Source organism: Corvus cornix, chromosome 5 (genome assembly GCF_000738735.6).
Source record: "Corvus cornix cornix isolate S_Up_H32 chromosome 5, ASM73873v5, whole genome shotgun sequence".
Classification (NCBI taxonomy): domain Eukaryota; kingdom Metazoa; phylum Chordata; class Aves; order Passeriformes; family Corvidae; genus Corvus; species Corvus cornix.
Window position 1 is genome coordinate 35,918,416 of NC_046335.1, and position 27,241 is coordinate 35,945,656.

At 40.0% G+C, this 27,241-nt stretch overlaps 1 protein-coding gene across 9 annotated transcripts in view; it reads right to left on the minus strand.

The window, feature by feature from the left end:
* Positions 1 to 27,241, minus strand: part of DPF3 (double PHD fingers 3) — a 193,899-nt gene that overhangs the window by 37,708 nt on the left and 128,950 nt on the right. For 4 of the 9 annotated variants that reach the window (XM_019282288.3, XM_039551924.1, XM_039551925.1 and 1 more), the window contains 4 exons: positions 26,533 to 26,611; positions 26,188 to 26,229; positions 15,417 to 15,554; positions 3,343 to 3,471 (listed from right to left, as the gene is read on the minus strand). In XM_019282288.3, the coding sequence (XP_019137833.2) occupies positions 3,343 to 3,471; positions 15,417 to 15,554; positions 26,188 to 26,229; positions 26,533 to 26,611 (388 nt within the window). Of the gene's footprint in view, positions 1 to 13; positions 513 to 3,342; positions 3,472 to 15,416; positions 15,555 to 26,187; positions 26,230 to 26,532; positions 26,612 to 27,241 lie in introns of those variants that run through there. The other 5 variants (XM_039551929.1, XM_039551930.1, XM_039551926.1 and 2 more) reach the window with 3 other exon arrangements.

A 27,241-nucleotide genomic window follows, 5' to 3' on the forward strand; every position in this document is an offset into this window, starting at 1 on the left:
TATGTTTCCAAAGAGAAAGAGAAGGAGGGGAGGTGGGATAAAACCAAATTAAAATGAAAAAAAAACCTAAACAAAAAAGGAAAATCAAAAACCTTCTGTCTCTTCAAAGTAGTTGTCAAGAGCTTTAAATGCTTGTGCTTTCAGTGTATGCCCCACAGGGAAAACATAACAAATATAACAAAAAAAAGGGGAAAAAAAACCCAACCAACCAAAAACTCAAGGGGACCTAAAATTAAAAAAAAAAGAAAAAGGTAATAATCTTAGTAGTAAAAAGGACAGCAAATCGCTCAGAGTCTCTGTGTCTTTTTAGTTATTTTAGCAGCCGCCCTTTTTGTCTGCAGAGGGAGAGCTGCCACCACAGCCACCTCCTCGGCTCGAGAGAGGCTCTTCTGCATCGTCCTCGTCAAAGCCATGAAAGGTCGAGGTGTCGCTTTCTGACGTGGAACCGAACAAGTCCTCCGTAGTGCGTGCTGGCGCTGCTTCGTCCCTCCTGCCTTCTCTTCCCAAATGAGCTGACATGTATGATGAATATATCAGCACATGGGTTAAGCAACAGGCATCATCATCATCATTTTTTTCATCATTTGCATTATCATTAAACAAGTCAGACTATCAAGCTCATAGGTGTGTGCTGGTGTTTGCCCGCGCACCCCAACAACATAGCATAGGTAGAACTGCAGTAAGAAAAATAACAAAGGATCAATTTCTCTTTCGAAGGAAAAAATCTACAAACACCACAGGTGCCCATAGCTACAGCAGCGAAAGGGTTAATCATGTTTTCCTCTCTTCAAAAGACCGTAAAATATTTCCCCGTGATTACTTAGATCAATTTTTAAATATTTTTAGACCATATAAGTAATGAGACACTGTTAGCTCTAAGCACAATGGCATCAACAGTCACAAATTTTCTGCTGTAGAAATGTAAACCACTAGATACCTCACCAACCTCAGGACTACTTTTTATCCCCGTTCTTCACCTGATCCTAAAGAACCTCCTCTGCAGACAAAATTAAATACATTTTGAAGACTAAATGAAAGTAACCTAAACCAGTACTTTAATACAAATTTCATGGTGTGTACTTAAAAAAAAAAAACAACCAAAAAAACCCCCAAAACTAATATATACAGTTCAACAACTAAGACAACTGGAGGAGTAACCCATCTTGGGGAACACTGAAAAGTTCAAATTTGTGTGAGTCAATCCAACTTTCAAGATGGAACAGGAAATTCTCCACACAGAATATCAATAAAGGCAACAACAACCATAAGAAGACTCTTAAAAAGAGAAGTCAAATACTGAAACCTGTGAAATTGAGGTTTGTTTTCTCTCCCAGTCAAACTTTTTATGTGATTAATAGTACGACCTTCAAATTCCCTCTTCGGGGAAGGTAGACAAAAAGATGTCTTTTGTGCCCCAGCAAAACTGAAGTGTGAGATTTTAGGGAACAGCTATTTTGTTATTCACAAACAGTAGCATGGTATTAAGCAACCAACTGTTGGTTCCCTGCTCCGGCTACAGGAATCAGCCATATAGCAAGTACACTGCATTGCTTGAGACAAAAAGAAGTAAATCCTGTTCACAAAAAAGAAAATGGATATAACAAAATAATTGGCAGTAAACCATATTGTAGAAATGTGATTTTACTGACTTTGTGAACAGAATAAACAATATAATTTCCGTGACCTCTCTTTCAGTGTAATGAAAATGTTCTCCATTATTATAAAAGAGAAAGATGGCAAACACCAAAGAGGGTTCGTTGTTTTAGTTTAGAGATTAGTGTGTGGTTATACCTTAATCGCTTTCATCGCACATCAGTCACAGCATTGCAGACCCTATGAATGACCCAAGTGGATCAGAATTTGTACAAGGATAGCATTTAATGGAACTGATTTTGCACAGTTTAGGCTACAGGCTGATCTACTTGTTCTATCACACTAAGGAATCAAGGGAATTAATGTATTTGTGTTGCATTCTGATATAATCACCATAGCAGTGTTTGAGTAGCAATACAATATGGATCCATCTCACTGTGCCATATCAGGAAATGCTGAAATTAGTTATATGGAAATATAACACTCAAGGCGAAGGGCAATGATCTTCCAAGATGGCACCACAGACCCCATGGACTTCCCCCTTCAGTTATTAGAAGCAATCGCATATACACTAAAAGGTCCATGTCTCAGACGGCACAGCATTCATAAGCACGCCCCTGGAGAAACCCACAGGGGTTGCCATTGATCCTCTGGTGGCCAGTATAATTTCACAATATCTTCAGAGGTCACAACAACTGCAGAAGGCAATTTCAGTGAGAGTCTAATCATTCTCCCACTGAATGTGGTAATAGGCTTACTATGAATTTCAGCAGGAGCATAAAAAGGCCATTTCCTTGGCATGAGAACATTCCACATCACATTTCAGCCATGAAGCAACAAACATCTTTCAGTGACTACAGTATAGAAGGAGCAGCATTCATACTGAATTTCAAGGCCTCTTCGGTTTTCGGATTTCTATATAATCATTTTATTACCACTAGTATCACCACTATACAAAAATACCACAAGTGGAAACTTGGACCAAAGCTGGAATATGCAGTTGTTAAAGGTCTCCCATTCCCTCTACCACCATCACTACCTCCTACATGAGCTATAAATAACTGTTCAGCTGGTATAAAATTTTCCAAAAAAAGAGAAAGGAAAAAAAAAAAAGAAAGAAAGGAAGGAAGAAAACAACAGCCCAGAAATAAAGACAACTCAGAACGATACAATTGTCTACATTTAAAAAGAGAGAAGGGAAGAAAAGGGAGAAATAAAAACCTCTTTAAACAAAACTAATGATAGTCATCTTGTAAGAGGATAATTCTTGACAGCTACCCCCATACCTACCCTGTAATTTACTCCCTCTTTCTTTTTTTGGATGGAGAAATGCATGAAATGTGTAATCAATGGGAATGCTTGTCATGCAACTTTCATAAATCTTGTAAGTAATTTATAGTTGTAATTGCAGCATTTAAAGACAGAGACCATTTTTTAAAATTGTCATAGGATTTTCTCCTTCCATGTGAAGAACAACTAGCATATGTACCAATGTTCCCAAAAGCCAATAAATACATTAAAACTTCATTATTTCATAAGACCCCATTAGCTTAAAAATGTGAATCCAAAAATGGGGTTTATGATATAAAATTTTTCAGTCATCCTTTCCCACAAACACAGAGAAGAGGTAAGATTCCATCTTCTGTCCCTTCCCAAATATGCTGCCTTTCTTCAAAATCTTCAGAAAGTGCGAAAACCAAATCACTCAAATGCCTTTGTACAAGTAAGATGCAAGAAGGAGTCACCTACCAGAGCGCCCACAGTCTGAGCATGATACAAGTTCCTCAGGCCGGCCACTTTTTTTGTTCATATTGGAGCCTCCGAGGCAGAAGTCACAGTAGTTATTGGGAATGATGACCCCATCTGGTCCTTTCTGGGCTGTAGTTGGGTTAGAAATCAGATTTACTCAAAGAGCATTCATTTGGACATTTCCCCCTTATCCTTGATATGTTGTTAGCTCAGTGAGTTTGCAGGCCACAAACTTCCCAAAACATTGTCAATCAGAACAAAAAGTGAACTGCATAAACCACCTTCATTTTAAGTACACCCTGGGTTGTATCTATTTTGCCTGAAATGCCCTTCACCATTTCCTTTACAATCCCAGCAAGGCTGCTCCCTCTCAAGGACATGCTTCCAGATGTGCCTTTACAGTCCAGGCACTTGTAACACATACAGGTATAGAGACAATCCCTAATGCAGCATAAGATTTATGTTGTCAGTAAGCCAAACTTGGTTTTTCAGGCAGCCGTCATCATCATAAACCCACAAAATACAAATTCAGAAAGGAAAACTACAGTCTATAAAACTCAAAAATCAAGAGTGGGAAGATGGGGGAATAGGTACCCTTACTGGTTTTATTTATTTCAAGTAGCTTTTTAGGGGACTACATCTCTAAGTAGCAGGGTGTCCTTAGTCAGAAGATTGGTTCAAAAATCCTTGAATATTCACAGACAAAGCCATTTGGGGATGTTTCACCCAAGACTTAAGCCATCTGCAGCAGTCACGTTCCCTGGGATGAGCAGGGAGGGTCCAACACTACCCCAGCACCCAGCACAGGTGCAGAGTGAGCTTGGGGCAGACATCCCAACCAGCAGAGTTAAAAACTCTTTCAGACAAGATAAAAGGAGCGAGATTATATTATTATTTTCCAGCTAGGAATACTTGGAAAGGAGCAAACACACACTGATCTTAAGTAGAGGAGGAGGCAGATCCCTTAGGAAGGTGAGAAGGGCAGAGGTCTTCTGCATTCCTCTTAGTTGAGCAGAACAGCAATGTCCTTTTTTCTTGCTCACAACTGCCATTTTCCTCCTCTGCTCTCCAGAGAGGGAAAACATCTTCCTGTACACTCTATGAACTGGGGAAGGCAGTGGAGGTAATGGTTGGTCTTTGTCTTTGTTTCTTCTCTTTAAACTTAAAAAATCTAGTTATATACCAGCAGGTATACCTGGCCTAAGCCTACCACATCAAGAATTTTACAAATGAGAAAATTAAGAACTTTAAACAGTACCATCTCTATTTAATTATCTTTTTAATGCATATTTTGTAAGTTGCAAATTTTTAACAGATGTTTTGACAGCCTTTATTAATGATCTTTTTGTCCACATTCAAATTTCCCCCAAAGAACAATGACATTCTGAAGGGCTTCTGGTAGCAGTCCAAGACATACACTTAAAATTAAAATTTCCTCCAAGTTCAATCTGCTTTTCTGGTTTGGGTGTATCTGCTTATTAATTTACTTCCAGATGTTGATCAGCTGAACTTTTGGAGATTGGTAACTGCAAGATTCCAGGTAAGGTGAAATTAAGAAAATTAAAATCCATAAGGCTGCAGATACATCACTCTCTTCCTCTGTGGTCACGGAAACCCTGAGAGTATTTACTAAACAATGGACTTTGCTCTGAAATGGTCCTGGTTAACAGATCCCCAACTCTCTCAAAACCAGAGAGAAGGTCCCAGTGTTAGATTAGCATTTTGTCTGTACCAGAAAAGCATTTAATACATGCATGCAAGATATGCAAAAAAAGAACAGGAACCAGGTGGAAGCCTAGCACACCGGCTCATTTTAAGACCTGTAACAAAATGACCATAAAGTTGCTGCTTGTACATATTTTGTGTATAAAAAGCAAACCTCCCTAGCATTTATATTTCCCACTGCAGCCCCATTTTGAAAAAGTTAAGTATTTACCTCTTTATATTATTCTGCATCTACAGACAGGCCACATGCAATGCAAACACAGCAAGCTCAGCATTCAGTGACTTTTTTTGTTGTGGTTCCTTATTACATTATTTCACCTTTCATCTAAGTGTTTTAACATGCCTTACAGATATTAAGATCCTATTATTAACCTTCAGTGAGGTCAGAAGCCTCTTTTGCCAGAGACTCTAGCCAAAGTGTTCTGGACTCTAATTAAGTCTTATGGTGAGGTTGTACTGCATTTTAAAGCTGAAAGACTTGGAGGTAGAGTGGTAAACTGGCTTATTCTCAAACACACAAAAATTCAGTGGTGAGACCACAAATAAAAACAAGTAGTCAGGGTGCCAGCCAGCAGACTTAGGAAAGAGCTCCACTTCTACCACTGCTCATAATGGTATAATTAACACTCTGCATATACTGACTTAAATTTTTTCAACATGGACTATGACCATAAGATCCACTGACTGTCAAACTGGAAATGGGAGAGGGGAACTTGAAAATGCATACGCTGATCAATTCATCTGCACTGTGTGGGAGAGGTGGAGGGTATTTGCTGAGTGTGATAAAGCTGAAGGGATTCTCCCAGATTATTGGCAAGGGAATAAACCTGGGGTTTGATCTTCTCTTTTCTCTTCTCTTCTCTTCTCTTCTCTTCTCTTCTCTTCTCTTCTCTTCTCTTCTCTTCTCTTCTCTTCTCTTCTCTTCTCTTCTCCTTTTTCCTTTCTTTTCCTTTTATTTTCCTTTCATTTCTTCTTTGTTTTCTTCCAAATTATTTAATTTTTAATGCAAGTGTCCATGTGCTCACTTATTAACCTGGCTCAGTGGAGTGTGATAGAGATACCAGGCAAAAGTCATAGACAGATGAGAAGTTCCTGAAGTTACATCAATGATATTTTAAATGATGTATCTCTACAGCCAAATAAGCCAGGCAATGTTATTCTCTCCAATGTTTTCTTTTTTGTTCTAACAGGTGTGAAAACTAGAACCAAACCTGACTTAAGCTTATTTTCTTGGTCAGTACCATACAGTGAATTAAGTCACAGGCTAAATCACAGAAGGTTTGAGAATAAAGAGATTTTCAGATGATAGGAAGCAGAAAGCTTTTCAAAGGAACTTTTTTTGCATATATCCTCCGAGTTTCTAGTTCTATTTTACTGTCATTCACAAATGATGAAGGAATTAAGAAACAAAGGAAAAATCGCAAGATTTCATATGCAATCTTCATGAATACGGTATCATGCAGGAAAAACCCAACCCTAATCTCACCCCTAAATCAATAAAACTACTTACAAAAGTAACTATGGGAATGGATTCACAAGAAAAACAATTAATTTCCTAGGCACTAATGTTGCTGCTTTTCATCTGAGACATAGTAATTAACTAGGTATTCACTTTTTGCATAAGATAATCAAAAAACAGAAGGTGCTAGTTTAAGCCAAACAGCTCAGCTAGCAAGAAGTAACTCACTAGCAGAGAGTTGAATCATTTAGATCAGGTGACTGCCTCCAGGAATTTGGTAAAAAGAAAAAGCTCACCCAGAATTAGAAACTGTTTTAAAGCAAAGGCTTGAAAACCAGCCATGGTCTTGTCCTAACTTACTCAAAACTCTTCTGATTTTCTTTTACATTGCAAACTGCAACAAGAGATCAAAAGCTATGAGGAACTTTGAGTATTGCCTGAGCTAAGGTGTGCTCATAGAAGGTGTATTTAAATCAGTGCCTCTCGCCATTTCAACTCAGTGTTGTTTTCAAGCTTCATCAAAGGCCCTGTCTTCATCTAGATTTCCCCCAAAACTGAGTATACAATTTTTTAAAAGTACTTTAAAAATGGATTAAGGGGAGACATGAAAAGATCTGCACAGTTCAAATAATAGTTTCACTGAACCTGAAAGGTGATTCATGTGAAGACAGGATGCAGAGTGAAAATAAAGTCAGCATTTCCAAATAAATTTGATGTACACTTATTCTGAAACTTTTTTTTTCTTCTTAGCCTAATCAAGTTAATTTCAAGCTATAACAAGCTAAGCAGAAGAAATAACTACTTAAAATATGGTATCATCATTCACAGTAGTCTTTTTGCAAAGTAAGTTCAGTAAATTAAATAAATTATGTAGTATATCACACTGTAACTTTGTTCTGTAGACAAAACCTGAAAATTAAACAAGTTTACTGAGTTTAAATATACAAAATATCTTCTGTGCATTCTTGATTTTGAAGGCAGGGGCTCTAAACAGAATTCTAGCTTCCCTTCATCCCTCCCAAGTAACAAAAAACCCCCTGTAAGTTACATATAAACTATATATACATAAACTATCCTTATAGTTTCAGTTTAATAAAAAAAGCAAGCTGCTTATAATGAAATAACATCAAGAAATAAGGAATTTTCTTTTCCACATCATCTGCTGGAGCCACATGACTCAATAAAAATCTCAGGTTTCTACTTCTCAGAGAATATCTTGAATGCAAGGCAAGTTCAGAAGAAGGAATTCTTGTCTCTGTTTTTTAAACAGAAAATTCAGAATACAGATATTTTAAATAGTTTTTCTTCAAAATGTGACCCTTAAATACATACAGACAAACCCCCAAATAAATAGAATCTTGTATCTATCTATTTTTCTGATTTCTAAATGAAATTATTTTGATGATTTGAATCACAGTCTTCAAAAACTTGGGAGGTGGAAGCAGTGCTTAAAAGAAAAACTGTTTTTCTGTTCCTCGGTAACAAATCACAGTCACATATATTTCTTCAGCCTGTAGGTAATACAGCACAATACTGAACCATAATTTAAGATATGCATCTAGGTTTGGCAACATTTTATCCCTGTTTTTTGTCGTATCCACATTACTGGGAAGGCAATGGAGAATGCATAGAGTGCATGCATTGCTGCTGGGGTGTGGAGCTGTGCATCATTTATTTCAATGATTACAGTGAATTGGCTACAGTCAGATATATGCACTCACAAAGGGATTTTTCCTAGCACATTTTGTCCAGATCTTACCTGTTTCTCCTGGGTTTGATCCAAAACCAATAAAGCCTGCTGGAGGTTTTCAATTCAATTCAAAAGGCTTTGAATCAGGCCATTTACTCTGTTTGCAACATGGATCTTCAGAGCACAGTAGAGACCACAGGACCCTGCATGTAGGCCTGAATCAAGTCAGTACACTTCACAATGGAGGAAAAGGGGTAGATTTGCTTTTATTGTTGGGGTTTTGCCTGTTGGGATTTTTTTGTTTAATTTACAAGACTCTTTGTCTGAGACAGAGCCAGTTTTCCTTTCCAGCTCCTCCCTTTTTCACCCTGACAAAGGGCAAGCAATGTCTGGCCGCCTGAGCAGGAGAACGCCAGCCAAGAGCCTGCGCCTGCGGTCGTCAAGCCCCTTGGAGGCCTCGGTGACACATAATCCCAACCTATGGCTCCATGTGCCTGTCCTCGCCCCCCCTCGCTGCCAGCGCTCCTCCCTGGCAGGCCTGGCCCGTCTCCATGGTGACCATGGGCCCGGCTGGCTGCCGCTGGCGTTGCCACCTGCTATCGCCTCGGCCCTCCCGTGTAAGGAATCGCAGCGCGGCCCCTCCGTCTGCTGCTCGGAATGGCTCAGTGCAGGGGAGGCAGGCTCACGCGAGAAATTACACTGTGATAATTAAATGAAAACAGGGCTTTAAGGAGAAGGCAAAAGCAAAGCAGTGCCCGGACTGTGGCTTTCCTTGATGGAAAGAGGAGGGAGATGGCTGGCTGGGCATGTACCCCCTTCTGCCCCTGTCATCGCTGGGTGCAGCAAGCAGTGGTGGGGCAGAGAGGTGGACTGGGGAACTGCTTCTGTGCTCAGGGCTAGACCCTGCCCTGGGAAGGAACAATAAAAGAACACAACTGCTGGTGTGAGGAACAGGCCACACACAGCTGAAGTGGGCTCAAGGCTCTTGCTCTCTCACAGGTACGCAGCCAGGCAGGGATGTGCACGGCCATTTCTGGGGACTCCTCACCGTGAATTAAGTGCATGGGTTTTTCATTGCCGTTTTTCAGGAAGAAGTATAAATCAAGCTGAATGAGAGGAAATGGCCAGTCACTTTTTCTGTTGTTAAGACCAGAGATAAGAGTGTTGGCTGGCCCTAAACCAGGAAGTGTTGGGGGCTGCAGGCGCAGCTCAGGCTGGAGGCGGCACATCTGTGTTGATGTGGTGCTGTTTTCAACTGAACACACTTGGAACTTGGGTGTAACGCTGGGAAACGGCTGGTGTTCTGTTCCCAGAGTCGTGCTAATCAGCCTTCACAGCCCCATGGCCTCCACTAGCTCCGGCTCCCCACGCTGCACTCCCCCGCATGGGATGGGCATGCCCTTTGCTGGCAGCCAGAGATGCAGGATATGCTACTGAGAGGTGCTGCAAACCACCCACACAAAGTATTGCCAACTCTCTCTAGTAACTGGATTTTATCTCCTTTTTTGAGTTAGCTGGTAGTGTGGGGATAGAAGAAGCTGTTGCTTTTGAACAGCTTTTAGCAACTCTGAAAGGTTTGCCTTTTCTACAGCCGCTGCTCAGAGAGAAGCACAGCCAAGGAGCACAACAAGAAGTGCTAGGAGAAGGAGGTACACCTGTAAAAGTCAGAGGAAACCTCTAAATGGGGGAAAAGGAAGATCATTTGATCATCTCTTTTACAGGAATCAGTGTGGACCTTAAGTTGAACAGCTGATGAAAGAGCTGGAAGGTGAGCTAGGTAGCTGGAAGGTACAGCTAGGAAAATACAGCGTCAACTGATTGGATTCAGTACATTTGGGGAATCGGTATTCCTCTACCTTAAGGCAGCATTTCATACAAATTCTGTACACTGACCTTATAGAGTCTTCTGCAGGAACACCTAAAGCATCAGCCAAAACCCCACTGCTCACAGTAAAACATTGTAACTGTCTAGTGCCTCATGATGATAAACAGTAGGAGATAGAATAGGAAGACAGACAAAAGAGTCTGACATCTTAACATACATCTAACACTTCCTGACTTTGAGGGGTGCCTCTCTTGAGACTTGGCACCTGGCTACTGAAACACATCATTCCCATTGGCTAAGGGAATATATCCTGCCTCAAGAAGGAATTGTAATGCCCAATATACAGCCCCATCTGGCAGCATCCCTCAGTATTCAAGTGAGAATAGCCAGTGCCATGAATTGGGTCCCTGCAACATCTTGTAGGCTTTGGATCTGGAAATTACTCACTGGAGGAGTGTGAGAAGGCAGAGAGCACCTATTCAGTTCAAATTCATTCAAAGCATTTGGATTTTACTTGGTTCAAATTCTACATGGAGGAGTGTAGGAATCCAGAGTGCAGAGAAATATTCTCTGCACTCTGGGTTCCTACATCGAGGAAAAATAAGCCAGAAAAAACAGGGAAATAGCAGAAAAAGGAAAAAATATAAATACAGAAATGGTACCATCCTATCTCAAGAGCTGATGTGCTGTTGAAACAACATGTGTTTATCAAAAACTACTTAGTCAGATTGGAAACATTTTCCCATAAACTACTGAGAAGCACTCAGTGCTTCTCTTCAATGACAGTTGCACATCAACAGCAACATTTTAGTCCGTGCCCAGGCAGTATAGAAAAGAAACAACAAACTAACAAAACAACCACCCCACAACTCCAAACAAAACAACAAAAAAAAGTCCCCTTTGGGTCCCTGTATATAGGAGACAACTATGCCATAACTCTAAACAACTAATTGATTTTTTAACTCAGCATTGCAAAATACAGGCACAAAAGTCTCAGTAATTTACAGCCACGTTTAAGAGAAATCTTTGCATAGTTCAAACTCTCCAATCACTACTGTTTCTTTTAGCATTCTGAGTGTTTTTGCTTATGAAAACAAAATCTGAAAAGAGAAAAACCCCGAACGGATTAAATGACTAAGAAGTCAACTCGAGGTAATGTACATATTTTCACTGAAAAGCACCTGCTGCAGGGTATCTTGTTGCAAGGTGGGCATTGATGCATCCTTGCATCCAGAAGTAGCTCCCACCATGGCCCCAGCAAGGATCAGCACTGAGGCAGGGAAAAAGTAGACCTGATGTAGCTTTTCAAATTGATGCTGCTTGTGGAGAGGAACAAACAGCTCATCTCCAACTGAGGGGCTGACTCTCGTCATTTATTCATGGCCAGCCCCCTGCCTGGATGGAAATAAAAATGTTTCAAAGATGACTGTGTGGGGGAGCTGGAGGACAGCTTGGAGGCACACTGAGGTTAGCACATTAATTTTTTATCTCTGGAGACCGGGTATCCAATTATGCTTAGAGTACACAAACAACTTTGGCTGGTCTCTCCAGTAGAGATTTATCCACATAATAAAATCTGTGATGGAACTGGGCACAACAGGCTGATGCCATGAAATAATGTACACAGGTGGTTTTGCAGGGCGGATGCTTAAGCTAGCAGAGACACAGGAGGACACAGGAATGCATCCTCCTTAACTACACGTATTGCACAATAGATCAACCTGCATTCAGCAGCAAGGCCAGCAACAGCCTGCACAGTGTACTTTATTTAGGATTGTCACTGGCCAAAGTGCTTGTGGGCATAAGATCCTGTTCAGTTGCTGTTTCTGCACAGCCGTCTGTAATCAACATTTCACACAGCAAAATGCCACTGAAAACTCTTCTCCTTTAAAGGAGAGGAAGTTTTTCTCCATGTTGACACACTATCCTATTCTCTCAGGAATTAAGGAAGAGCATTTATACTAGTACACTCATTCACAGACACATTTCAATAGATAGAAGTCTAATGTAATTCCTATATCAGAAGTGTCTCAAAATTTGTGAGCACCAGCTGCCCCCAGAGCTGGCCTGTACCCATGGAGAGAGACAGAATAAAACAGCAGGTGTTTTGTGGCAGGCTTGGATGCACCCTGGGCTCACAAATCTCACGGTCTCGGTGCCAACATGTAGAGGAAAAGCCAGCAGAGAAAAAGTCTGAGAATGGTGTGGGATCATTTATTTTTTCCAGTGGAGTTGAGGAAAGGGGAAGTTGACTTTTTAAAGGGTTTTTTATAATTTCCTTTTCACAGTTCGATACTCAGGTAAAAAAATCAGAGAGTAGGTCAGAAATAAATGTGTATATAGCAGAGGCAAGACTAGACACTGAGGGAGGGTTATTTATTTGTGTCAAAGGGCCAGATAAAGCATACAAAGCAAGCCACTAAAGCTCAAACAGAACACAGGCTAGGGTGTTTTCAGAAAGGCAAAGGCCAGAGAAGACTGTTGAACTATCTTTCATGTTGCAACAGGTAATCTATACGTGAGAAAGAAGGACAGAAGGAGAGAGAGATGTAAAGAGATGTAAACAGACAAACGTTCTGCACAGTCAAGGACAGTGAGATGTGCCAAGGAGGTGAGACTTGGGCCAGTCCCAGTTCTCTAATATGCACCTGTTCAATGGTTCTCAGTTTTAGGTAGGTTCCTCCTATCGACATCTTTTCCAATTTCTGGATCATTTTCTGACTTACTCAAACTGGTCTGTGCACGAGATAGAGGGGACTGAATGTGCAGAAAGACAAGAGGCTTTCAGCTCTTGACCTGGCACCAGTTAAGGCATCAATAGTTGAATCCTGCAGAAGCCCTGCTGTTACTGCAGCTTCTGCAAGGAGTGGGAGCTGCAGAGGAGACGCGAGTACAAAGGAAGGAAGTTCATACTGCAGCCGCCCGCCTGAACTTTACTGACCTGGTGCTCACCTCCCACAGCACAACAAATTCCAAATGGCTGGTTTGATTTGCCTTGCCTTTTCTAAATCAGGCTGCTCATATCTCTGACACACTGCTAGGCAAATAACCAGATCCTACTCTACACCATATCTCTGGTCCTCCTGTTCAGTGGGTTGTGGATTAGCTGTTTGGATTAACATCCCCCTGCCTTCCCTCCCTCCCACCTCCCCCAGCCCCCAAGCCCATGCAGAGAGGACTCTTGAAGCTCAAGACCTATGATGCTGCAGACCTGTCAAATCTAATTCATAACACATGCCTAGCAGTTCTTAAGGGAGAGGAAGGATCTGATGCTCTGGCTCCCCACCATCCCCCTGTACAATGGGACCATTTAATGACTGCACATTAGCAATGTGGACAATTAGCATTCACATGGAAGATGAATGGCAGCATAAATTAAATATTGCCAAGTGAAAGAGCCAAGATGCAAGATCTGAGCTCAAGGCTGTAAACAAAGAGGCAAAAAGGAACAAACAGCCACTGAAACAGCTAAGCCATTTGGGACGGTTACCTTCCAGCATCTGGGACTTTCCCCAAGGCTGATCTGCACATTTGCACGCTGTTGCCCATACCTCACTGGCTCCTGGCAGGTTATTATTTCCACTCAGGAATCTGGGCATCAGAGAGGTTTACCCCAACGATTCTAAACTTCTGCCTGCTTGTGCATCTGTGCATCAGCAACTTCCCTTTGCCGCATGCACCCCTTAGGAGCTCTGTGGGAGCACAAGCCCAAGCAGCTCTCATGCTACTCCTTCCTACAGTGTAGAACACACCTTTTTTATCCTGGGCCAAAGTCAGCTGCTCCTAACCTTACCACAGCTTTTCCATTTCTTCCTCTTGCTAACTTCTATCATTTCCTAAGCACCAGAGACACAAGGACGGAAACCTCTTGGCACCTATGTCAAACTGAATTCAGGGCAGAGGACACTACCTTTCTTTTTTTGGGCATCTATTGCAAGGTATCAATTTAATACAGATTGCAATATGCCTCTCAGGTATGCAACTATTACTGACTACTGCAAGCACAGGAAAAAAACAACCAACCAACCAACCAAACAAACAAACAAAAAAACCCCAAAGCTGATGTAAATGCTAAGTAAACAAAAGCTACTGGCTGAACACTGACATTCCCCTGCCTGCCCAAGCAGTCACTCTTAGTGCATTGACAGTTTGAGTTTATCAACAGATGGAGGAGTCAAAATTACTTTTGCTACAAATCTACAAAACATGATAACTAAAAGGTAGAGCATAAAAGCGACAGAAACATAGGGCATGCCAAATGGGATCACACTAAACAGTCCTTCAAGCTCAGACAGTGGCTAGTAGCAGATGCTTTGGAGGAAGGAAACCCCCTCCTACAGCTCCCTGGGGACAATTATCAATTATCCTGCTTAGAAAGAAAATGTTTTCCTACTTCCATATTTCTTGCAGTTCATAAGGTATTACAAAGTGTTTTTCTGCATATTTTTCCCTATAAGCATTTTATTGCTTTATTACTTTGAACTAAAATAACACAGATCACATGATGATCCAAAACAACTTTTTGAAAGCAAACAAAGCTATCTACACAAATCCCAAAGTCACAGCAAACATCACATAGTATTGAACTCTGGAAAACTGAGAAAAAGGGAATTAGAGACTTGCAAAAATCAGTAATATAACACAGCCTCCTTGCCTTTCTGTTCTGTGCCTAAGGAGCACAGAAAGGACAATCAAACAGTGTGATGGACCTTATGCTCACACTGAGTATATGTGATTCATCACGTAAGAATTCAGACCACTAAGATTTCTTTCAGCGTTGTACCAGTGTGGGGAATTGAGATACATTCTCCCCTCATGTTCCAGCTCTTCTCCCTGCAGATCAGTACTAATGTGTTTTCATAGCTTTTGTCAAACTGTAACTAAGAAGCAGCTTTTAGCAAAGTTGAAGGTAAGCTGTTTGTGCAGCAGGTGAAGGTATAAGGGAGAAAGGTGCTGTTATTTTCATACTGAAAAACTGAGATATTGACACATACCTCTTATATAAAGGCAAAACAAAGACAGCCCCCTGAAACTACTGGACTTGTATTTCCTTGACATCCCTAAGAGCCACTGGGAGGCTGCTTGATGATGGGCAGGTTGGGCATCTCTTATTTTCCCCCCTCTCCTTGCCACTTCCTCCCCACAGGAGCAGTAATGGAAAAGTGACTTGCTGCAGAGATAATGCTGGGTTTGAAATGAATTTCTGACTAGCTGAGCCAGCACCCGTGTGAGCTGTGGCTGATTAGCTCCAAGCATCCAGGGCCCAATCACTCACAACTGAGTCAGGCAATAACACCAGCCTCCACAAGGCAAAGACAGGGTGAAGGCAACACCCCTGGAAAGGATCTCAAAGGCAAAGGGAAAATCCTACTCACGTTTGTGGTTTTCATTTCGGTGGACAGGGGAAGAGCGGGTCTCCTGCTCACGGGCTTCATCACCCTCTTCACTGGCAAGGTGAGTGTGAGCATAGTGGTAGCTCAGCCCAGGCCTGTTCTTGTAACGCTTGCCACAGACTGGATGGAAAGGAAATATGAGGGAGGGGAAGAGAGAATGGAAACATCAGTGTGATCAACAACCACAGCAGCATCCTCTCAAATAATGCTCCCTTTTCCCCTGAGAATGGCACCACACACTCCATGCGCCTGCCCAAAACCCTTCCAACCGGCACTGGGGAAAGGTGACGGAGGGCAGCCCTGCAGCTGCAGGTCCCCAAACAAGCTTTCTTCCCACCACGCTGCCAGCAGTCCTTCCCACAGGCCTAAGCAAGTGCACATTCAGTCCCTCCAGATCACAGAGCCCTAATCCTCTCTGCTAAGACTACTAACAAGACTGCATATAAAATTAAATGAAATGCCAGTTCCAATGGTGGTGCTGCACAATGCACAGCAATGGAAACAAGACTGAGAAGAAAGGACATTTTCTTCATTACTGATCTCTGAAAAAAAAAGGAAACAGCTGGGATTTTTTAAAAGACTTTCTCTAAAAGGTTAATAAATAGCTGTATTCGCAGATTCCTAGTTAAGACAAGGAGATGGAAATAATTCACAGTTTCTTGCTAAAAAAACATGTGGTAGTGATACTTATTTGCCCAGGTAAACTTCATATTCAGCACCCCAATAAATAATAGAATGTGTGACAGAGAATCCTGCTTCTGAACTTCCATTTATTTTAGGACTAAGTCAACAGATATTAAGGACAGAATCAAACAACTTAGGATGATGAAAGGTCTACACTTCACAGGGAGTGTACAGCAAGGGCAGGCAACAGCATAAGATTCATTACATATGAATTGATTTTCTATATAGTTTTTAATTCATGCTATTGTCTCAAAAAGTAATCACTTTTCATATTCAAAGCATTCTCTGAATGTCCATTTTCTTTTATACAGCTATTTTGTCTACCAAATACAAATATTACCATTTTAAAATATTAGAAAACAAAGACAAAAAGCTTAATGCCCTTCCTGCAAGTTTTTACTCCCAGAGACATTTATAGTCACTTTATTACCTTAATTAACCTCAAGGATTTCACACAGGAATAAATGTCACGTCCAGTAGTCTGTCCTGCATAGCTTGTTTAGAAGGCCAAAGGCAATGGTGCCAGAAGAGAGAACAGAATCCTGTTTTTAGACCCCCCTGAAAAGGATCTCCGAGGGGTAAGTGACCATCCACTCCTAAAAACTTAATGGTGTTACAGGCCCCAGTATGTATCCTGTAATATATATAGATACTTGACTCCCCATTCTCCAGGTACCTGGGTCTGGGAATGTCAAAGACTCCACAAATAAATTTTTAAAAAATTAAAAAAAAAAAAAAAAAAAAAAAAACCAAAACCCACACAACAAAAAGCAACAACAACAACAAAACAAACAAACAAAAAACCAAAACCAACCAAACAAAAAAACCAAACCAAAACAAAAAAAACCAACCAACCCTCTCACCCCATTTATTCATTTACATATAAATAAAATGTCAAATTTTATACCTTTCTGCTACTAGTCAGAAAATGCCAATTGATGTTCCACATTTTGGAACAGATTACAGAAAATTGTAAATCAAAGCCTAGTACAATAACATATTTCATTCTCAATCTCTTCTAGCTGATTTACAAACTCCCTCAAGGAAAATACTTTGTTAGAAACATGTAAAACAAGCTCATGATATGTATGAGTGATGTGGAATATTAGGTACTTTTATCCCAGTTCTCTTCATTGTGCAAGGTTATGATCACAGACTCATCATAACAAGATAGAAGTTTTTTTGAAATGTAATATGTCCTGTCCTCAGTTACAGATTTTTTAAGTCTTTGAATGGCCTTGGTTTAGAAATGAGACCTCCTGCAGGAGGGAAGAGGCAATGTTGAGAGAAATAAAATACTCATTTAGATATGCATATCCATTCTTTGAAGCATCTGCCTTCATTTTTCCTATGTAAACCTAACTCCATTGCCAGACATTTTGAAGAACTAGACTGTTGTTAGATGCATGCTCTCCACAAAACATCAGTTCAGTCTCCCTTCTTCTAGTACCATCCTTGTTTTCTTCCAGTGCATTCTGGAGGGGGAAACTACTCCTCCTTCTCTGTGGTCCTGCAGGGCAAAGGACAAGCAGCGGAACAGAGTCTGAACAAGAGTCAAAACAACAAGATATCCGCAGTTTTGTATGACTTTCCCCATGTTTTGAATAGTAGAAGAAGCATAACACTTAAGTAATCATCAACCCAGAGAGAGCTCACTGCTTAAATTCTTTCAGAATGGTAGCCTCCTCTAATTACATAAATGTTGCAGTGTTTCTTAGAATGGAGAAAGAGATTTACATTTCTAGCAGATTGACCATCTGCTAGATGAGCTGGATCAGCTCATCAAGTATCCTACTCTATCCCACTTACTTTTGTGTGTTTGAAGAAGAATGTTAAAGAATAATTCTATTGCTATGAATTACCAATACTGCTCAAAGACTCCTGTCAAATTATTTCCAGAACACTATCAGATGATCAATGCCCAAAAGGAAACTTGCATTCCCTGCAACAACAAGTCCCAAAACTGTGGTGTTTACTCCATTCCATACAGGATCCTGCAGGGATTTTAGCTATGGAATTTAGGATGACATAGGAAATCAGATGGGTCTTCAGACTCATCCTTCTTCAGCAAAAAAGTATCACCTCACCAGGAAAAAGCAAGCATTGATATAAGCTGAGCCAGTAGTAATTCTGCAGCTGAGTCCTTCCCATTGTGAGGACTTCCAGGTGGCCTGCAAGGGTGACAGCAATGTGACACATGCCTTGTGAGAAATTGATTTGGAGGACTTTATAATCAGAACTGAGGCAAAGGAGTTTTGTTTATATGGTCCTAGCAGATCCTTTGTAGGACCAAAGATTTGCAGTTCCAGCAGCCTTTTTTATTGGTGTCTAGATTTTTCCATTTTTCACATTCATGTTCTGTCATGAAAAAAGTCTGAAGCAATGCCATGAATTGAAACTGGAGAGAGTTCATGTTCCTCAAACAAATTAGATGCTTGCAGAGGGGAAAGGGTCATGATATTAGTCAGGCAAAAGAACCATTGGCTTCAGTGAGACTTTGCTAGAATGAAAGCTAAATCAGAACTTCATGGTTTCTCCAACACATTGAATCTTCCTGAATTCACCCTAATCTCTTGTTTTCCAGGTAAGAGCACATTTTATTAATCGACCGTATCACTGTGCTAAGAAGTAGTTTCTATAAAAGGGTGATCATCAATAAACACTTAGCTCTTATATAACTCTTCCCACTGCAGACTGGCTTTTCAAACACTAATTAATCTTCCTCCACATTCCTGAGTGGGAAATACTATCTCATTTCGGTTCTGAAAAAAGAGAACTGCAGAGGGGCTGAGCTGCCCACACAGTGATCTTTTTTCATTACCAGGACTGGAATCCATGAGTTCCAGCATCCACACCAGTGCTTACACCACATCTTTCTCATTCTCAGAGCTGACAAAAGCATAATGAGGACTGGTTCTTCCAGTCTGAAATGCATGCTGTCGATTAGTTTTTAACGCCGTGCAGCTCACACATAGCAAGTGAAAGTGTGCCTTTCATGAACTTTGCCGAGTGGCCTTCCTTTCAGCAGCTTTGACTTTTTTATCTTCAATTTTCCTTGCTGGATAGGCTCATCATCCTTGCATGTGGTAGATTTCATCCTGAATCTCAACACTGGGAAGTTGACTTGATCTTTAATTAGGTAGCCAAGCTCAATGAAAACAGTGGGAGTTTGTAGAACGTAACCCACTCCAATTCCTCCTGCATTCAAAGGATGTATTTTTCCTATGAGCTGATGTGATTGCTCCCTTAGGAACAAGCTGGGTAAGTAGGCAGTAATACAGCAGTGTGGACCAAATGTCACAAATGGGAAAGAAGGATTGTTTTATGAGACCACCAGACAGTCTCCTATGATGAACCTTATTTTCCTTCAAATTTGAAGACTGATACGAAGATGTTACACAATTGCATTATGGGCGGGGGGGAACAGTATAAATGCAAGCATTGAGTGTTTCATAAAAGAGAGCTCTCTTCTAAGTTCTGGGCTGTAGCACCCTGCAATCCTTTGGATAAGCAAATTCTCACTCTATGTTTCTCAATGAGTAAAATTAATATAAAATACTTCCCCTGTTAAAAAGGGGATTTGAAACCTATGACTTAAAAGACTTCCTCATCAAATATCTAATGGCTGTGTTGCTGTCATTTTGAAATAGTTACACATTTGGTCCTTGGCAGCCTGTGAGCTATGTTCCAGCCAGCTCTCCACATACATTTTGCACAATCTGTCATCAGTATGAGACAGAAGGAAACAATCCATGTTTTTAGTGGAAACAGGAAACTGGAGGAGTACATGCTGCTTTTTTTTTTTTTGGTCACTAAATTTTGTCCCCCTCATTGTCTTTCTTTGCTTTTCTCTGTTGCCTCCTGTTCTTTCTTCTCAGCTGTGCTATGTCAAATACTAAATCTTGAGTTAACTTCTGGCAGGCAGTCATTCCTCAAAGTTACCTTCCTGTCCTACCACTCACTCCACTCAAAAAAAAAAAAAAATTAAAAACTGCCCTTGTTTTGCACTGGTTTGGTAATATATTCTCCCCTGTTACAGTTGTATATGCACTCTGGCACATCTAGAGATCTCAAACATTAACAGTGCATTTTGACCTCCACTGATAGAAAGACATTACATTCATCCCTCTTTGATCAGTACTGTCACACTATACACTTGTAGTATGAGAGCAGCTATTTAGTAACCCATTCCATAGGGAATTTTCTGTAGGTAGAATAGGGAGGTAAATAGTCCTTGTTTCAGTGCCCCCAGAGGACAAGTCCCAGAATCTACCTGCTGTATTAAGATCACAGTAACTTTGAACCCCAGTGCAAAACATACACAGCTCAACAGTACACCCGTGCACATTTCAACAAATGGCTCGCTAGCAGGAGCAAACAACTATCCTACATGAGTAGAAAATGTTCAACTATCAGAGTCAACTCTGTTCCCTTCTTACCATGTGCTCTACTCCACATTTGTGTTATTGAGTATTTTAAAAGATTTTTTTTTAAGTGTCCTTACCTCTCTAATCTTGTCTTTTCTACCAATAATGTAGTCAATGGATGACAAGTATAGCAGCTATGGTGGGAGAGTTGTTTGTTGAGTTCATCAGAACAAGCATCTTATTCTAGATCTTATTGCTTATCTACTTAGGGATTCACTAGAAAGGATAATACCAGAAGATGATTTAGGGCTTAAACTGCTAATAGTTTAAAGGGACACTTTAAAAGTCATGCCAGAGATTTATGAGAAGCATGTAAAAATATAATGCTATAATCAAAGCATTTTCAAATCAGCTTGTAATTGTGATATTTAACCAAAAATCTGCCCTAAGCAGCAGCAGTTAGTAGTGTTGGTCTTGTTCATAGTATCTGCCAGAATTAAGACAAGAGATTGAGTCTCAGAGAACTGGTAAAAATCAAGTTAAATCAGGATTTATCTGGTAGGCCTTTTGTATTCCAGCAAAACTTTCAGAGAATCAGTGAGATGCTTGCTAATATGTATGACAGGATCAGGACCGTTTCAAGGAGATGACGAAGAAGACAAGGTGAAGTTAGCAAGGAAATTACTAGGGCCGTCATTTTTTGAACAAACACAATGAAATAGTTCCCAAAGAATAGGCCTCAAGGACTTGCATTTGGCAAGTCATGCTAGAACAATATAACATTTAACTGGGATTTTCTACGGAAACTAAAAGAGAGAGATTCTCAGTACCAATTGAAACTCAGTGAAATCTGTTCATGTTAAATCACTAAAGCTATGTGAAGGCTCCAGCCTTTTGTTGGCAGAACTTACAATATGGTTAGAAGAGAAAGGGAATGGGGAAGAAAAAGTTAATCTCAAAATAATGAAAAAGCAGGAGGATATTTCAAGCTATAGTGATTTGGATGTAGGGTCAAGCGTTTTTAAAAGCAAATCCATGTTCTGAATGATTATTAGTAATTCAAAGACATGTTCAAAGTGTTCACTTAAGCTCCAAGCTTTATATGATTTGTAGGCACAACAAACAGAACACAAGCAGATAGGCATTTAATCTGATATTCAAGGAAACAGTTTAGTTTTACCTTCAGCTGAAATCAGTGAGAATTAGGAGCCTAATTTTTTTAAACTTTCAGAAGGCATCTTTCTGCTTCTTCAAGCACCTGAATGAGTCCTGTTTGAACCCAATGCTTGCCTCTGGTTTTATCATTAATTTGAAGGGTGAAATAGAGAGTGAAAGAATCAAACATGCAGAGAATGGACTGTCGATAAAAATATTGGAAAAATAACAAAAATATATCATATGAGATTCATTATCAAAGAATTATTTTAAACAGCAATGTAATTAGTAAATATTAGTATGACGTCTAATATAAATAAATAAAACACAGTATAAACAGGACAAAGCAGTATATTGAAGAAACTAAATGTGATAGATAACCTGCCTGAGTAGAAACAGATTGAACAGGGAAGGAACAAGAAGCAAATGGTATATTACATATGAACTCACATGGTGGACAAGGATGAAAGCTCCTTTGCCACTGAAACAGGACACAGCACTGGAGAGGAGCTCCAGCTGTTCATCTTGCACTGATGAAGGGTTTGCTAAATAACCTGTTAGGTCAGCCATCCCTGTGCCTCTCATGGATACATATCAGAGCAAGTTGCATAAATCCGATTTCTAAAAGTGACTGTAAGTACATGTAAATGTATCAACTACTCATCTTTGGAAATGTTTCTATCCTCAGAATAGCACGCTGAACTTAGTTGTGGTCACTACTACTTTTAAAAGGCCATTTGGAGTTTTTCAAAGTAAAAGAAACAAGCTTAGTAAAAGAGCTGAAGAAAACTCAGCAGAAAGAAGTCCCAGTAACTGTTTACAGACATAGAAGACATTGTTATCTCTTGAGAACAGTGCAAGGACTGCTACTCTTGGACTTCAGCAGAGAAAATGTAGGTTAAATAACTAGAGAAACCTTAAAATTAAGTTCTTGACAAAAGAATCAGCTTCTACAAAACACTACAAGATCAGTGTCTCTGGGTTCATACAATGTTGCGTTAGTCACTGATCCAGCAGAGATCTTAAGAAGGTTTCAGTCAATTCTCATTTTGCGCAAGGAATGGATCTAAATGCATAGTTCAGTCTCAGAGGGACTACAAAAAAAGGATATGATACAAATATAAGTTGCTACTTATATTAGGAGTTTATATGGGAATAAAACTAAAAGGAGACAAGTACATATTGGTAAAAGGAAAAGAAAGAAAAAATTCCTTTTAGAGGTGGGCAAGGGAAATCTTCCATAGAGGAACAGAAAACAAAGGTGGAACTATGTACATAGTCCCATGCCTCCATGGGAACTTGAGAAGAAGAGAAGAATAAAAGCATACAAGTGAGGAGAGGCAGCAGGAAAGTTAGTGTCTTGCAGAGATTCAGCACAAACTAACTTTTCTGGCTAAAGGAAGTAGACATTTGGAGTCATGGAACTCAGGTGCTACAACTGATTGCAACTTTTAAACCAGAATACAAGTTTCTAGATAAAACTTCAGAGAAGGTTTTTCTTTTTATAAAGTAGTAAATAATATATAATAAACACTATTAAAATAGTAGAAGGATTTTTAAGAAGACTGCTTGGTAGAAATAATGGTTCCCCAGCTGAATATTTGACAGGGACATAACATCAATTCTTATTAAACATGTAGGTATTCATTCATTTGTTCACTCTGTCCCTCCTTTAAAAATCACATGCCCAGTTCATCATGGACAGTGGTGGTGGTTGATCTTCCACTTGCTTGACATCAGAGGCTTTGCATTAGTCTTTAAGCCCTACTTTCCACTTTTTGTTGAGGCACCTGCTCCAAGTCCTAGCCAGCTGCTCAAGCTATGTTTGGGACTGCACTCATACAGCTGCCGAGCCATTTGGCTACAATACCATTTCCAGCCTATAGCCATCTCACGCCAGTCTTCCCTGCCACTGTCATTGTTGAAGCTATCCCAAGGGAGCTCAAGGCACAACACTATCCAGTGCAACTGCTTGAAAATCTGACCAACAACTTTTCTACTTGGTGATTTGATGAAACAATGCATTTCATGATTATCCTAGCGATTTTACTGATGTTTTGGTCAAACATTTTATTCTGAACTTCTGATACAGTATATGCTCAATAAAACCAGCGGAAGTATTTCAGAATATTTCATTCCACAAAACAGGCATCCAACCACCTCGTCTTAAAAACACAGGATGACAAAACATTTTGAGCTTTGAAAACCTTTACCACATTGAAATTGCATGTTTCCAGTCAGTTTTAATACTGGGACCAAGTTTAATACTGATGTATGTCTGAATGCCTCTTACAGAAAAAGACAGGTCTTTTCAGAGATTACATTGCTGTTTTCCAACACAAGGGGCAGCGCCAGCTGGGCATCACCCTTGCATCATCTTACTGACACACAGCCTAGTTTTTTTCCTATAACCTTTTTATTACTGATGAAATCTGTTTATATATTCTTGTTTCCCATAAATATGACTGTGTAAATATGATAAAAGAGCAAAGTAGTTCTTGACCACAAATCATTTTTTGTGCCCTTGCAGTTTTATAAGAAAATTAATTTGGTTTAGCTATGTTTATACTTTCTTCTCTGTGGTCATTTTCAAAACTCAAATATCAGAATACTTGCAGAAAAAGCAACCTGGAGGCAAATTAAATAAACTACAGAAAAAGCAAACTGTTGACCCATTAAGGTAATTATTCATACCAATAATGTGATTGAGGTAATAATGCTTTCCCAAACAGGAAATACATTCACTGTGTTTCACCTGCATGTTTCCATGTAAAACAAACCTATCTGCCCAAAACATCTGCAGAGGGAGTACTGCAAACCAATTTCTAATCTATCACAATTAGATTTTTATCTATAAAAATATTCAGCAAATAATTTCAAAGAAAAAAATTAATCCAAGAAATCCACCCAAGCAGGATAATAAGCCAATTACTCATAATTAATTTTATGTAATGTTTCTATAGAAAGTTAACAAGGGCAGGATATTACTTCTGGATGATGACATTAAAACTGGGACAGTTCTTCCCTTCTGCTCTAAAGTCAGATAAAAGAGTTCTGCTATCATATAACCCTTTTCTCAGCTATATACAAGGGAAAAGGAGAAGTCACCGTGCAAAGTCTGGATTCCAAAATTCCTTATGACTCACCTGTAACTGTAAGTTTCCTAAAAGTGAAAGGTGTCAGCCAAATGAAATAAGGAAGTTTATATTTCTGAAACCAAAGGTGAAATTTATGCTCCAAAATGTAAGCCAAGGCAAAAATGTCAATACAACAATGTACAAGAGTCTTGACTTTAGGCCAGATCTCTGCTGCCTGCTTTGATATCTTTGATGTTTAATCTACTCTGTGCAAATCACTACTATGCATGTTGTGAGTGCTCAGTAAAATCCAAAAGCAATGCAAGATCAGACAATAAAGAGTCATTGTGTTCAAAATGACTACCACTGGCAAGCATCCTTGGATTTAGAAGGATGTTCCAGGGAAGAGATAAAGAAAGATATGCATATACCAGCAAAGGAAACCTGTGGATTTCAGCAAGATACGTCCTGGGCTCTCAGAGAAGCCTTAGAAGACACATTTTAGTTCTTCCAGCATACTAGGACTGCTATTTAACCACAGCATAAATCTTCTGACTCTTCACATCTTAAAGGGCTCTTCCTCCTTGACCATGTTTCTATCATGTGTCGTGTCCCATTCATATGCAAGTCTTTCCGTTTCTGGTCATGTACAGTCACCTGGTCTCACCATACAAGAATATGATTTCATCACATGGAATACAGTTCTTATTTACCACGCATGCTCCCTATGTCCTCATGTTTTTAAAAATCAGCAGAAAATACCCCCATAGATTGTTATAGTAAGGGTTATTCTATTAAGGTCAGTAACGTTGCAAGATAGAAAAATAGTAGAAAAAGGGGGTTCTAGTTGTCCTCAAAACCACTAGTTTTGGATCACAGAAGTGAAGACCTGCTATTCTCCTACTTCTATTAACTTTTGTTAGGTTATTGTTTTACAGGCTAGAAGGCACCTGGTAGCACAAATTAAAATTGTATGTATACTCTACAGTAAGCCTTAAGATGGGATGCCTCAAAAACATGTGGGTAAGATAAGTGCCCTTCACAGAAATGACATAGTGAAGCAAAAAAGAATATCAAAAGAAGAAGGAAAGCATCAAGGACTAGACTGCAAAAAACCCCAAACCATTGTGTAACAAATATTGGACTCCTCCCTCATACTAGAACTCTGGTATCCTCCTTCAGTGTTGGTGCTGGGCTGTAGTATAGCTTTTCTGTTCAGACAATGCGTTACTTCACTGCAGTCCAACTGCAAGATCCCAAACAGCAGGGCTGTATTCAAAGGGAATATCTATCAAAACAAAGCATTCAAGATGTTACTTGTTTCTTAGAAGGACTCAACTTTTGATGATGCTACAAGAGTACTTTCTGGTGAGGGATAAGACCTTCAGAATTTGGCCCAGTGAGATTTTAAAAGGATTGAAGGGAAGAGAATCACCAAATATATCAAGAGATACAACAAGGGTGAAGTACCTTTGTCGGAGATTTTTGAGTTATGCTTTTGTTTGTAACTATCTGAAACAGAGAAGAAATAGAGGGTGAAACTTACATGGGGGAAAAGAAGACAAAAGGCAGAGAAGCCAGAAAAAGAGAAAGAAAATATAAGAGATTATTTATTAGAGGGCAAAGGAAAGTGGAGTCTTGCTGAGGACTTAATTTTATTTCCCTCATGCAAAAACACCAAGAGCAGCAGCAGCAGGTGGCAAACATGCAAGTCAGAGAGCAGCAGAATATTTTGCTGTAATATATGAAGCCCTGAGTGCACTGAGCTGGTAGGACCAGGCTGGAAGCAGAATAAGCTGTCTGGTTGCTACTTACTGTCACAAACATAGGGTTTGTCATGATCATCCTGGGAGGCAGCATCATTCCGTCTCCTGCCACCTCCAGATCCCCGAGCCTGCAAGGACAAGAGGATGTTAGCATCATTCCACTACCCCTCAGGTCTCCTTGTGCCCCACACCCTCCTATGAAAAATGTGCAGTATAAACTAAACAAATCCTCAGCTTCCATACAGGTTTCTCAAAGTGGTCTTGACCCTTCTCCTAAGATGTGCACTATGTTAATGGACCTTGTAATGCAATGGAGATCCTCTCCACAGACAGCTCAGACTGTTCATCCATAGCAGTAGGTCACTGCCAGCACATATTCAGTCAAGTATCGTCACACATTTATTTCTGAAGATGTTCAAACACCTTGCTGAACTGAATATGAATATGAATGAATAGATGAACAGGTGTTAAAGGATAAATACAAACATTAAATCAGCCAGAAAACAGGCCCCAAATAAAAGAGAGGTCAAATTATTTCCTTCAATATTTTCAAAGGGGCGTTGTTTGTGTTGTTTTGTTTTGTTTTCTAGCTGAAAAGCAATGTTTTGAAATGGCCTTCTGGGACAAAGATACCATGGGTAATTATAAAATAGAGCTTTGGTCAGTTAGGGGAAAAGATTAGATAATGTGGCTACCTGCAATAACAGAAATTACCCAGAAAGGTCTCTCTGCAGTTCTGTGTTCCTACAATGGACCGA